Source organism: Battus philenor, unplaced genomic scaffold, assembly GCF_028537555.1.
Source record: "Battus philenor isolate CCGP_79_NKW_IND1 unplaced genomic scaffold, ilBatPhil1.0.hap1 SCAF_20, whole genome shotgun sequence".
Lineage (NCBI taxonomy): Eukaryota > Metazoa > Arthropoda > Insecta > Lepidoptera > Papilionidae > Battus > Battus philenor.
This window is the reverse complement of record NW_027181683.1, coordinates 7,792,992-7,806,856: the sequence shown is the minus strand read 5'-3', so window position 1 is coordinate 7,806,856 and position 13,865 is coordinate 7,792,992. Positions and strand designations below refer to the sequence as shown.

The 13,865-nt window shown below is 32.5% G+C and overlaps 2 protein-coding genes across 2 annotated transcripts in view; one reads left to right on the top strand and one right to left on the bottom strand.

Annotated features, from left to right (window-relative positions):
* Nucleotides 1-4,538: 4,538 nt before the first annotated feature.
* The window catches only part of Dgk (diacyl glycerol kinase 1), a 117,311-nt gene continuing 107,984 nt past the window's right edge, over nucleotides 4,539-13,865 (top strand). Inside the window, exon 1 of the mRNA XM_068765739.1 lies at nucleotides 4,539-4,637. The gene's annotated coding sequence lies outside the window, so the exon portion shown is untranslated. The remainder of the gene's footprint in view (nucleotides 4,638-13,865) is intronic.
* LOC137922970 (uncharacterized) lies at nucleotides 6,250-6,588 on the bottom strand. The gene has a single exon (XM_068766085.1). It carries the CDS (start codon nucleotides 6,586-6,588, stop codon nucleotides 6,250-6,252), a length of 339 nt encoding a protein of 112 aa, XP_068622186.1.

The following is a 13,865-nucleotide window of genomic DNA, read 5'->3' as shown; positions in this document are numbered from 1 at the left end:
ACTCAAACAAATGTAAAATTTTCGCAACTTTTCAATATTTTTAGTGCAATGTAGTAACTTTTTAATACCTCAATCATTACATTACATTGACTACAGTAGTGTAGGGAAGCTTCTTTGTAACCTTATCCTTTAGTATTGAAGTTTGAATACCGAAAGAGTTTTATCCCGTGTAATAATAATTACACCGACTTAAACTTTCAAGATATGTCTTTCTTCACCTTAGTTTACAATTAAAGTACCTCTTAACATATATTAAAACTAAAAGCTGTTCTAGGACAACCAGAGAATATTTTTGGTATTTACTCGTATATTTATTTTAAATGGGACATCCAGCTGTTTTTATACAGCTTAGGAAAAATTAACTTTTATAACTATATGAATATAAAAGTCAGCACACAACAAATACTTTATTTTTTTCCTAGCATCGTATTAGAAGATATAAGTAGCCAGTATAAAAACTACATCGTTGACTTAATTCGTTGGAAATCATACAGATCTTTATCCTGCTAGTGATTTGTCATCGCTATGTAGGGACATAATCAAAATATCGGCTCATGTTAGAGAGAAGGAACAGCATCAAGAAGCAGATCAACATCGTCTCGAAAACCAAACTCTTCCACCTTGTCTCCTGCAAGATTCCCAAAACCCTCAAAAAAGAAGTGTGCTTAACTATTCTTTGTTCTGCACGACGATTTAAAAAGTACAGCCCTGCTAGACGATGAAAAGACCGAATACATGAAACAAAGCTGTAAATGTCATCGGCAGCTTAAATCTCAGTAAAGCCCTTGGCTTTGATGGCCCGAGCGACATTTAGATATGCATAGAAGCTCAAAAACTCTGTGTTAATGAATAGTATGGATTTTGCGGCACATATTCTCCTCAATCAAAAAGAGACCTGGAAACTATCTTTTTCGATGTGGCCAAGGCGTTCGACAAAGTTTGGTACGATTAGCACATTAATTGTGTGTCGTATATCGGACCATCTCGAAGAAATGATACGCAAGAGCAAAGTCACCAGACCCTTTTAAAATATTTTAAGAAGCTAATAGGTATATAGACTATAGGAAAAAGTGAAAGATATTGAGATGGATAAAGGAAGAGTGTAGAAACAATAAAATTAAAAAATGAAAAAATCATATAGTAAGAAATTCTGCATGTGAACCCGAGATAGAGCAACCCCTACAAGAGGTCCCCGATAGTAGAAAAAATAGTATTATACGAAGCTCCGATCGAATGTGTACCGCGCCCAGAGCACATACTTGAAAACGCGCTCCAATCGGACCGGCGTGCCCCAAGAATCGGTTTTAGAATCGACCTCATATATGCGCTGTACACCAATGATACATATCAGTAACAAATCGTCTAAGAAATCTGGTTATACATTTTCGGCATCAGTTCAAATGTTTTTTTGCTAATACCTCCAGACATGATGACATTTGAACGTTACGCCGTTCTCAGATCTAAACGCGTAACGAGTCAAACAAACAAACCTTGGTTCCCACTTTGCCTGGTCACTTCATTAAACGAAAAAAACACAATCAGCTAATAAAGGTCAGAGCAGAATCTCCCAAAGGGGACAAAAAATAAAAGAGGCTTTAGCTAAGCGCCATTAGCTAAACTAAAAAAAAATATATTTTAATCATTTTGGTTTATAACGAACTCAATAATGTTTGTGTAGTATTATTTATTGGCCCTCTTGGTTGTAACAGTACTACGAATAAAATGTGAATACATGCAGAATTTTTTTTGCTCGCTAAGTATATGCATATAGTTCTTGTTAATTTGACATCTTGAATGTTTATTAGGATTTGTAGCTTACAGCATTTTATTCCTAGGTCCCTCATTTATCTCATTTACTTTGTTCACAGGTTGATAGATATTAACAGACTAGTGACAGTCAGAAAAAGATTGTCTTAGAGATAAGTTTAATGGTGACTGATGACAATTTTGTCTATGTGCAACAAAACGAATGACAATAATTTTTTTATAAAAAAGCGTGATCTAGAAGGTGGAATTTTTTAACGCCACTTGAAGAGAAAATACTGCACTTACCTCCAGTATTTTACATTGAACAACTTTACTCAATTGCATTCACAGATTTAGGAAACGCGTAAAATCAGAAAAAATATCACCCTGCTCTCTTACGGCATCAATCGATAGGGTCAATCATAAAAATCACATCTCTCTAACAAATGCGATAAATTAAACACAAAGAAAACCATAAAATCTAAACTTTATTAATTAAATGAAAAAAAAGGACAAACAAACTAATTAGTAGCTCGAATTGAGCTCCATTTTGTTGGATACAGATGATTTATAAATCGAGATGTGATGAATACTTAAAATCGTATTGTGCACTTCAACTCGTTTACAGTTGCATAGGAATTTCGATGAATTTGATTTTTTACAATCCACATGAAAAAAAAAAAACAATTTGTCAGAATATATTGACAAAATTGTAGTCATATCTCACGATCCCCAGGATGCAAGTTTTGAACTAACCGACCTTAACGATAACATTTATACTTCCGATTTCTTGGACAGCTTCTTTGCTTGAAGCTTTCGATAAGTTTATGTTTGTATATGAGATGCTCTTAATAAAAATAGGCTTGTCATACCTTCATCTAGACGTCATAAAATTAGTATCTTCTTTGAGCAACTGCGTACGTTACCACCCCCATCCCCCCATGTCTCAATTAGTTGTTCCCAAAGTGTGACAGGTTGGCCCCTAGGGGTCCACGGGACACTTTACGGGGGAGTATGTAGGCATCTACATAGGTTCACAATTCGTAACCAGAGTTCCCGAAAATTTATCTGCTTTCAATAGTGAACAACTAAAATTTTGGCTTGATTTCATCTATCAATGTTGGTGATAATATTTTAATAAGCTCAGCGACTGTTACTTGTGCAAAAACACTTTGTTCAGCATGTGCAAAGCATGCATGCTTGTGTATCCATTGTATCCAAATGGCCTTTTACTTGGGAATTCTTAAACTTTCAGTAGAAGGGTACCCATGGTAAGCTCATAACGAAGACCTGGAAAGCATAAGTTTAAGAGAGCTAATATTTTGGTGAAATGACAATCCAGTGTTCTTTAAGATGTAAAGCCCATAATATACAGGTTAATGACCTGACCTGACCCAAAGGAACCCCAATCGCCATCTTCTATACAAATAGAATTTATCAACGACAAAAAATACAAAACATCATCAGAAAAAAAAATTGAAGCATTTTAAATGTAACATATATTTCGTTCTACGCTTGTGAAAAAATACACTCTGTTGGCTTCAGCAGTATTAAATTCTTTGTTTACTTCCATACCGTGTAATTTAAAGAGAGCGCACGGATTCCTACGTAGCGTACTCGAATATATATGAAATATGCTGGAACGTTACGAAGTTGCCAAGATGCAAAGTATTTTGTTATAATTTACTGAAACTTTCCAAGGCAACTAGAAGGGAAAAAAAAATTCACCTTTTTTGAAAATTCGAATGACCTGTTATTGCAATAAATATTTAAAAGGGAAAGTACTCCAAAGGACATTGTTAACTGAAGATGACGGTTAACAGAAATGTAAATTAAATAAATATTATTTTTAGCTACAAACAATCTGTATTCATGAAGTCTAATTCTTATATAAAATAGTGAGGTTTTGTTTAAGTATTGATTTTATTACTCCCGCGTTTTAGCTCAACAGAGAGAAAAGGGAATAGTAAAAGATTTTATTAAGCCGTTCGCCACTGCTGTGTAATAAAATATCCTAACACAATGCCTATCGTAAATTGTTTTAATGACCAGGAGGAAACCTACACCGTCCATCTTTAATGCGTCATTAACCGATAAAGAAAGCATGGCCATATGGTCTATGATATGCGGAACAATTAAACAACCGACATCTAAGTGAGCTCCGTTAAATATACTCAATCACTGTAAAATGTTTTTATCCTTGCAAGTTGTTAAAAAAATAATTATCGTACTATTTACTACGCATATTGCAAACTATTTAATAACTGACGTAGTTTCCCGCCAAAGTGAAAATAAGAATGAATATTTTTTTTGATATCAGTCAAACATGCGTCTTTTTTCCGAGTAATAAGAAAGTAATTCGATATTTTTTGTCGTTCGTTTTTCGGTTTTGTACATGGCCAGGATAAGATGAATAAAGGAGATAGTTTAATATCGAAAGTGAGTATAAGAGTGAGATGAATAAAGTTATGTACATGCGTATAGATTTGCACAAAGCTGTACGATTGTGCTCTCTTCAGCTTCAGTTTTAAACGAGCGGTTCCAGTTAGTAGACGTTGTGTTACATCGGTATGGAAAATTTTCCGATGATTTTAATTTGTGATAATAAACCAAAAGTTGCCGTGAAATTTTTAGTTACTCTGAACCAATTTTTTGTTTAATTGTTTCTTTAAGTGATTGAATTTTACAAATAAAAGTCAATACTGTGATTTACTTATGCGGCAAATTATTATTCAATATTAAGAAAAACATATCAATCTATTTTTCATCAGTGTTTGTGATATTAATTTTATTAATTTCTTTATTATAAAAGTTGATAATAAACGTTTAAAAAATACTAAAATGCAAATCTGACGAAATTTGAAATCCTAATTCCCAAAAAGCAAAATTAGGTAAGTAGTATTGTTAAAGAAAATAGCTTATTTATAAGGTTAACTAGAAACTTTTTAATTAATTTTAGCAATAATTTTAAAACTGCTTTAATTTTTGCTTTGCGATAAAATTTATTTTCGCTTTCCTCCATTTATTATATTACAATTTAATATTTGGTACTTACTAGCATTTAATATTTTAATACATACTTTAATATGGTTTTCCGTATGTTAGTAATGTGATATCATTAAATGCGATATTGTTTTATTTGCCGAAGGTTAGAAGCGATAACATTAACAAGCACTGCACACACGCTCAGACTTTCAGCACAAAAACAACACATAACTTATGGTTTTATTTATTTTCTTGGAGGAATTTTTCTAGGGTTGTCTCTACCATTTTAATTGATAATTGATAATATGATGCTTGTCGGATTAAATAGATTATTAGATTTATATGAAGTTTTTTATATTTTTCTTCACTTTTAATCAAATGAAATAAACTAGTTATAACTGTAATAATGTGTAAATATGCAGTGACGTTATAAGTTATTAAAGAAAAATAACAAAATTTACAAATATAATTTTTTTAGAGTTAGTGTACAGAAAAGCTTGACGTTTTTTTTCATTAGGTAGTAAAAAGATAAATATTTAAGTAAATTGTAATTGATATCTGTTTAACGACTATTTTTTGTCGAATTTACTTCTATATTTGATTATGTATGACATATGTTAGCATATACATTAAGAAACATATTAATATTGCGTTTTGTAAATAACTGTGTTGCATAAGAAGTTACTAACAATATTAAATAATTAACATTTTCTAAGCCATTTTTCCAGATTTGCAGCTAAGATTGAATTAAGATAAAAAAATTATAATTGTAGTTCATATATAAAATTCACATTTAATTCTTGGCATTATTGACGTATCAAATGTGGCAGTAAATATCAATAAATGCATCAGACAACTAGAAAATTATAAAATTAATAATTGTTATGCTACATTTTAACAAAGAAAGCAGCTAATTTTGAAAATTATGTTTATTTGAACAAATACATTCAAAATGTTTTTATTTCTTTTTATTTTATACATATTTTTGTAATAATCGTGTTACATGACACCTTTCTTGTATATTATTTTATTGTTCAAATATACTTGTATTATCTAAGTTTACGATTCATACGCTGTAATTAATTAATTAATAAAGATTGTTAAAATGACAGCCCTATATTACTGTTCCTATCTATGGATGTTCGGTCGGATTTTAATAATTGTTTTGACAAGTTATTTGTTTTAGCGAGTACTTTTGTATGGAGCGACTAATGAAAAGACCGCACGCTTATGAATTTTAACATAAATATGTACTCATTTTATTTAAAATATTTTTGTATGTCTCTCACATACAGATAAAAAATTTAAGACTCTCCAAAGAACTTTAACACAACAATAATGAATTACATTCATCATAATTGTATTTTCTCTGGAATAAATGTAAAAGCATGTCTTTATACACGTGATTGGTTATTAGATTAAAAGGTTTTAAGGGATGAATGTTTAGCTTATTTGCTAACAACTAATTTATGGTACAATCTATCTAAAGCTGTGCGTATCCAGCGACTTTCCGCAAACTTAACTATGACGTCGGTCCACATAGGGCCTGGCCACGCTCATCGATCGTGGTCGTGGTCGCCAGTCAGACCCTTTCGGCTCCAACGCCCACTGGTTGCACGAGCGTTTTACTCCGCCCACTAATAGTTCTGGCGAGCAACGTTCGTTGGCGACTGTGGTTTTGCAAATTTCTACATTTCTAATTCTATTTCCCGTAGCTCCGAACGTAGCCCTCTCGCGCATATTGCTCTCCATCGCTATCTGAGTGACCTTGAGCTTTTTTATAAGGTGCATCGTAAGCGACCATATATCCAAGTCGTAGGTCATGACCGGCATCATACACTGGTCAAAGACCGTCATCTTCACACATTGGGGTATTTTGGACAAAAAGATATCTCGGAAATGCCCGAATGTGCTTATCGATTTGGATTCGGCGAATACTTCTTTCTTAAAGTTGGACTTGCCGAGCTGAATGTTAGCGTAGCGTTTCTGACAACGACTTTAGTAAGTACGACATGTACATTACACGTCTATTTCGTCTGGTCCATTTTTATTTTAAAGACGGTTCGGAGGTTCTATTGAGATCATCGAGCAAGTACGGATTATAACATATTAAAATTAGTCATTGTATCTGTCTCTGCAGACTTTGTACTGTAAGTTCCTATCTCATTCTAAAAAAAAAATGATGTAATCCAATTGATCATTATACATCGTGATTGGAAATAGGTGTAAAATCTTTAAAGCTCTTTGTTGACAAATACTATACATATATACATTTAACCTTTAATGCCCGATCGTATTTAAAAAATGACTTACATGGCATAAATATGATAGCGCAATTAGAAATGTAACATATGGTTTCTGGATATTATAACAGCAATGTGTTTGTATGATAAAATAATCAAATTAAATGACAATAAACATTGTAAAAATATTTTTAAAACCCTACTATTACCTATGCTTAAGAACTTTCGGTAGAAAAGGCACTTCGCTTAATTCAGCTCATGTGTTTCTTTTAAACCAATTTATCCAAAATATAAATGAGCTCGACTTTTTCAGTAACTGATTTTGGCTGATGTGTTATAATTTATAAAAAAAAATCAATAATATCCATATGGTATGGTATGGCAGCCATATAGTATGGCAGCTGGTAGGAGTCCGGCATAACCCCCTAATTGCCTGATGAATCTAGTCACCAGTGAGCCGTGTACTAGATTCATCAAAAACGTTCAGAATGGTTTTCAAATCTTTAAAAAACTTTCTTGAAAACGACACACACATATATATATATATATATATATATATATATATATATACTATATATATATACCGTGAGCCGTGTGGCCTATATGGAAATTATTGACTTTTACATAGCGCTCAACGTCTTAAATTCGAATGCTACATATCAATCTCGTTTTTTATAAAATGGGCACCATAATGTACACGAAATACCTAACACTGTCTTCCTGTGTAGTTTTATTAAATAAATTTTACTGAGGGAGTCTGCACTTTTAAATGGTGCACTATAGTTTTTTCTTTCCTTCCTGAAATTATAACACATCAGCCAAAATCGGTTTCTGAAAAAGTCGAGCTCATTTATTTTTTGGATGAGATGGTTTCAAAGAAACACATAAGCCGAATTACAAGTGCCTTTTCTACCAAAAGTTATTAAGCATAGGTAATAGTAGTGGTTTAAAAATATTTTTACAATGTTTATTGTCATTTAATTTGATTATTTTATCATACAAACACATTGCTGTTATTATATCCAGAAAACATATGTATATATTTATGCTTATAACAATAAATTAGCGATTAGAGGAGAATATTGAAATTTGTTACGGACGGGTCGTTAGACATATTGGTAGTTATGCAAACTAGTGCGAACAGTGAGACGTTTGCGGCCTTTGATGTATTACTCATCAAAGGTTGGAACTAGTTGGACGTTATTAATTATTTTCAAGGGCTTTCCGAGGAAGGTACTCTAACATTTAGACAATTTCCTATGCGATATTAATCCAATGATATTGAATAAAACTTCGGTATACAGGTGATTGTAAATAGGTGTGAAGGATTAAGGGTGAATGTATAGGTCATTTGCTGTCAATTGATGTATATACAGTACGCTCTATGCAAAAATCATTGATTTCAAAAATAATAAATAACTTAATGATAATATAGTTATAACTTTAAAACTACTATTAACTAATAAATATGAAAAAATAAATGAATGTGATATTTTTCAGAGTAATTACTTTTCAAAGTGTGATTAAAAATTGATATAAAAGATTTAAAACTTTTTTCTGACTTTTTACCCCATTAATTCTTATAGACCTTTTGCACGTTTTTCAATCATTCTGTATTACTGTGATATTGTTTCGTTCTTTTATACTCTCTTGGGAGCGGCCGTCAAATATTATGAAAAAGAATTACGAAGGGAATTTAGTTAACTTTAAATGGTTAATATCTAAAGGTTTATAAATTAATAAAGTAAGCCAACAATCTAATAAAATATCTCATATTATAAACAATATGTTTATTAAAAAAAAACGAAAGAAGCCAAAAATTAATTTTTGAATCAATCACTGTTTTAAAACGGCGTTTTTACTTCTTTCGATTAATCACACAAAACGAAGCAAGGAATCTTTAAATATTTTATGTTTTAAGAAGTGTGACTGTAGTTTATATTTTTCAAAAAAAAAAACGCACTCAATATTATTAAGGAGAGTTTACACGTAATAGCACTGTATTTAGTATTTCCATTATATGATACTCATATTAGTTTTATGTGTTAAATAGTACTATGTCGACACAGACAGCAATTGAGATGCTGTGACTAGGTTGCTCCTCATTACTATGTATGAGACCAATCATAAAGAATGCGATGAATGATGATGACGGCCGCAGGGCCCTTAAAACTCTCAGACCGGCACGCATCCGGCAACCGTCTAGCGCTGTTGAGTTCCTCAGAAGTCGCTGGATGTAGGGCGCTACCAACCGGTCTTTATACAAACCAATAGCAGATGCTTATGTCCTGCGGTGGATGTCTTAAATGATAATGATGAATACTGTCACCCAACAAATTACAAAAATTTTTAGTTGTGTATGATAACGATTAACCATTTAGTTCATCATTATTAGTATCAGTTTAGAAAGATTAAAATAAATTTGTATCAGGTAAAGTGGTATAAACTTTCATTTGAGACCGAGTAACTTCTTTGAAATAGTAACAGCACTTGGGAAGTTATTCCACTTCTATTTAATTTATATTTAAAAACCTTATGCTGAGTTTTCACAGTCGCGGTAAATCTGTTTAATTAAATTTGAGGCACGTTCAGCCTCAATTTTTTACATATAGTCGTTGCGTTATGAGAATGGAGGGATTTGTTATCCAGAGGAGAGTTATCAGTGCAATATCCAGGTGCTCTATTCTTCGTTGTGTACATGTTATCGTAAGAAATAATACTGAAGGGTCTTTGTATAATCTGTGTGAGAAAAAAGGTATGAGATGGTAAGAGCCCGAGTAAAACGACTAAGAATAGAGAGAATCAATTAAAATTAGTAGTAGTAGTAGGTACGTGTACCGAGAGGAAATTGAGGTCTTTGATTGATATTTCTCTACGAGATCGGAACAGGAATGGGGGACCCCTTTGACAAATGAAAACAACCAAAATAGTTTAGCGGATTGACTAGTTGAAGTGGCAGAGGGATGATCACTAAGCGCGCAAAACAATTAGCAGCTGGGGTCTTAAGGTTCTGAGGTAAAGACCAAAGATCGGTAAGCGCACTGTAAGACGTCCATACACAAAATGGACAAATTACCTTATTATGGTCGTCGAAAGACGCGGTCTATTTTGATCAATAGATGTTCTGCGGTAAAAATGATGATGATGATGTAATAAAAAATTACAAAAAATATATCTTTGGCCGAAAAATAAACCAATTAAAATCTTTGTTCATTAATAGCCATTAAGTTTCGTGGCCGGAAATTAGTACGTACAGAACGTTTTAAGAGTAAGTTAGTCATTCATTAAGAACCAGCAACCACTCCCATTTGGAATCAAGTAGCTAGCCGTTTTCAGTATTCATTAGTCTGAAAAGCAATAATTGCGTCGCTTTGAGCGATCGAAAAGGCTCGCTGAGGAATGAGAATCGACTTTAGTTCCTTATTGCCTTCGGCTCTAATTGAGATTCAAGGCATCCTTTCAATATTGTCTTCTCAATTTAATTGGAAGCATTAATATTACGTTTAAAATATAAATAACATTTTATTATACTTTCTCAACCTTTTGCAGGCAACACAACAACTATTAGTATAACTGCTAACGTTGTATACTAGTTCTCTATCATCATTAACATTATCATCTCAGCCGAGGGAAATCCACTGTTGGACTTAGATCATAAAATTCCAACAGCGTCTTGCCACTGCTCGCCTTGTCGTGCCCGTTCGTGATCTCTCCTTCAGAACCTAAAACCCCCAGCAGCTATCTCATCTACGCAATGTATAGCCTACCCATCGCCAGTTCAACTTGTCAATCCGCTAGGCTGTACCGATTAATTTCGTTTACGTATCTCCTCATTTGTAATTCGATCTTATTGAGACATCTCCATGGCTTGTTGAGCTTTTGTAAGCTTACTTATGAATTTAATTATTGACGAAAGCTCTATTATTGTAAATTAAAGCTGCCACGTGACTTGTTTCATATGTAGGTTATATTCAAGAGAAACTAGCGCTTTTTAAATAAATATTCTATGTATTATTTCCGTCATGTATCACACGTAAAAATAAGAAGTACATAAGATAAACAAGCGTTTCTTTATACAACATTAAATCTCTTTCATGTTTTATACAGACAGTGCGGTCTACAACAGCCAGTACGTCTAATACCAAGACCATAATATGATTAGTCTGTACAAATCCCCGGTGGACAACTCTCAGTTTATGAAGCAATAACTTGGGCCATACATGTATCAGCTAATTAACGTTTTAAGAAGATTAATATGATGTAACGATGGTTTTATGCCGTTGTGGCGTAATTATCTTTTTATCAATACTTGTCGACGAGTGTTATAATACTCTGTAATATTGTTTAATTGCCTGGAACTAACTCCACTTATATTATGCTGATATAGATTTCTATTTGCTTTTTGATTCGATAAGTGTTTTATTTTAACAACAACGTTACGCCACAGACAATGAATTCACGTTATATACGTGAATTCACTTTTGAATAGGATATTTTCCTAGCGATAATGATACGGTGATATCAGTTTTTAAAATTATCAATCTTATGCAGTTACCGCATTTGTAACTTCTCATTTACCTAACATTCTTAGTAGCTAGGTTATTTCTAGTTAAGACAGTTGTACGTTATTAAATTACATGCAAAAGGAATATCTTGCCTTTAGGGAAATAAACGTAATTGCCCTTTGCATTGCAAATTGAATAACTTTTTAAATGGATTTCAGTTCATCATTGTTAAAATTAATGAATAACTTCAGTTCGTAACGTGTATGTATTCATTTAGATTTTTTATGTTGGCATTGCACCATTTTTTTTAAAGGAAGTGTTATAAATATCTGCGAAGGTAAAAATAACATGAAAAATTTAAGAGCAAGATAGGAATCTAACGTCACTTGAAAGACCCAATTCGGATCTGGTTTTCTCCTTAAAGCACAACGTGAATAGTATGATAACAAAATAGTTTGGAAATACCGTACTTATTGAACGATAAGACGCTCCTCAGATATATAACATGAATTTACAGAAAAATGTGTTTAATGTTTCTTTCCTATTTATATTTAATTTTAATTTGTTGTTACCATTACGTTAAAATAATATATTTTTCTGATTCTAAAATATATCTGAAATTTATATACGTTTTATTGAAAAGTTATTTAATTTCTCCCATAAGACGTATTTGAAACTTGAGACCATTTTGCTAGATAGAAAGATGATTTTTATAGTCCAAAAAGTAATATGTTAAGGTTTTATTTTGAATACAAAAACTACGTACATATTTGAAATATTTTTATTGATTGTTGGTGTGTATCAATTTGTAATAAATAACCTATTGCTTTAAATAATATTTAATTAAATAAAGCTACGAGACAAACAAATCGTTACTCCTTTTTATCATCTTCAACATTTCCGTCATACGACGTCCTTTGTTGGACAAAGACTTCCTGCATAGATTTACAATAGGACTCATTGGATGTGGCTGGAATTCAGCGTCTTTTGAGACATTTGTCTATGGTCAATATACATTACATGTTGATATATTGTTCACTAGTTTTATATTTTATTTGTTTTGTATAACGTAACTATGAACTTGACGCATAAAAGTGTCATGAGGTTTTTTGTATATTACAGTATTCGTCAGATTTACTGCCGTCGTAAAATATTTTCGGTACAGTTGTCTATGTTAGATTCGAAGTAACAAATTTGTCTTCGATCTTTAAACGTATTTTTTAAAATATCACCAAAAGGTTCGCTGCTTACTGTTTACTTAAAAAAAGTTTGCTGCTTTTTGAAGTCTTTATGTCATAAACACGATTTTTAGAAATGAAAGAAAGTCAATTGATTCGAAATATAAACCCATTTACAGGTTTTATTTAACGAAGAACTTTGTTTTTCAACAGTAATATTACCTACATGGAACTATGAAAAAATGAAAAAGTCACATTTCACCAGACCACTTACTATTATTTTTGACAAAATCTTATGCTGTTGAATATGTGAGCAATGTTTTTTTTTTTTATAATCGACACAACTTTGGAATACAATAACAATTTATCAAATTTTCACATAAAGGATATGTTGTTTTACACCATGAAGTAAGTATACAACGTGAAAAAAAAATTGATATTAGAAAACAGTTTGCAAGCATCATAAAGGAAGGGCCTGGAATGAATAGGTATATGTGGTGGCGTAGGATATTAATTATACCATGATTAGCTTGCAGAAATCTTTGATTGAGTGGTGACTCGTGTCAAAGTTGACAGCTTATAAACACAATTCCCCCATAATGTATTTATAATAGCCTAATGGTGGCTAAGGCAGGACTTACGAACGAAAGTCACGTTTATTCTCCAAAAGGTACATCATCTTCATCATGTCAACTGATAGACGTCCACTACAAGATGATGCCGGTCATCACCTGCATCTTGCGCAGCTCGTATCCAGCCACTTCCTGCGACCTTGATTGTGACGTCGGTTCACTTGGAGTCGTGGTTGCCACTCGGGAACCTTTAGACTCTTTAGACTGACCGTCAGTTGCCTAAGTGATTTGACATTAGCTTTTTTCCGAAACTTTTTATTTCTCATTCGATTTCGCAGTGAAGCCAGGAACTCAGACCTCTCCATTACTCTCTGAGTAACCACATCTGAACCATACGTTATCACCGGCAACACACACTGATATAACAGTTACACTAGTGCTTTATTATCACCAAGAAAAACAAAAAAACCTGCATATCTTAAAAATAAAACAATAAACATATCAAATTAGAGAATCCACACTGAGACCACCACTGGGTTTTTGTAGCCAAAACCTCGAGCATTTTTCAGATTGCACCTTATCTAAAAACAGGCCTGTCTCCTGAGAGAGAATGACAAGGCAAAAGGAAATCAGTAT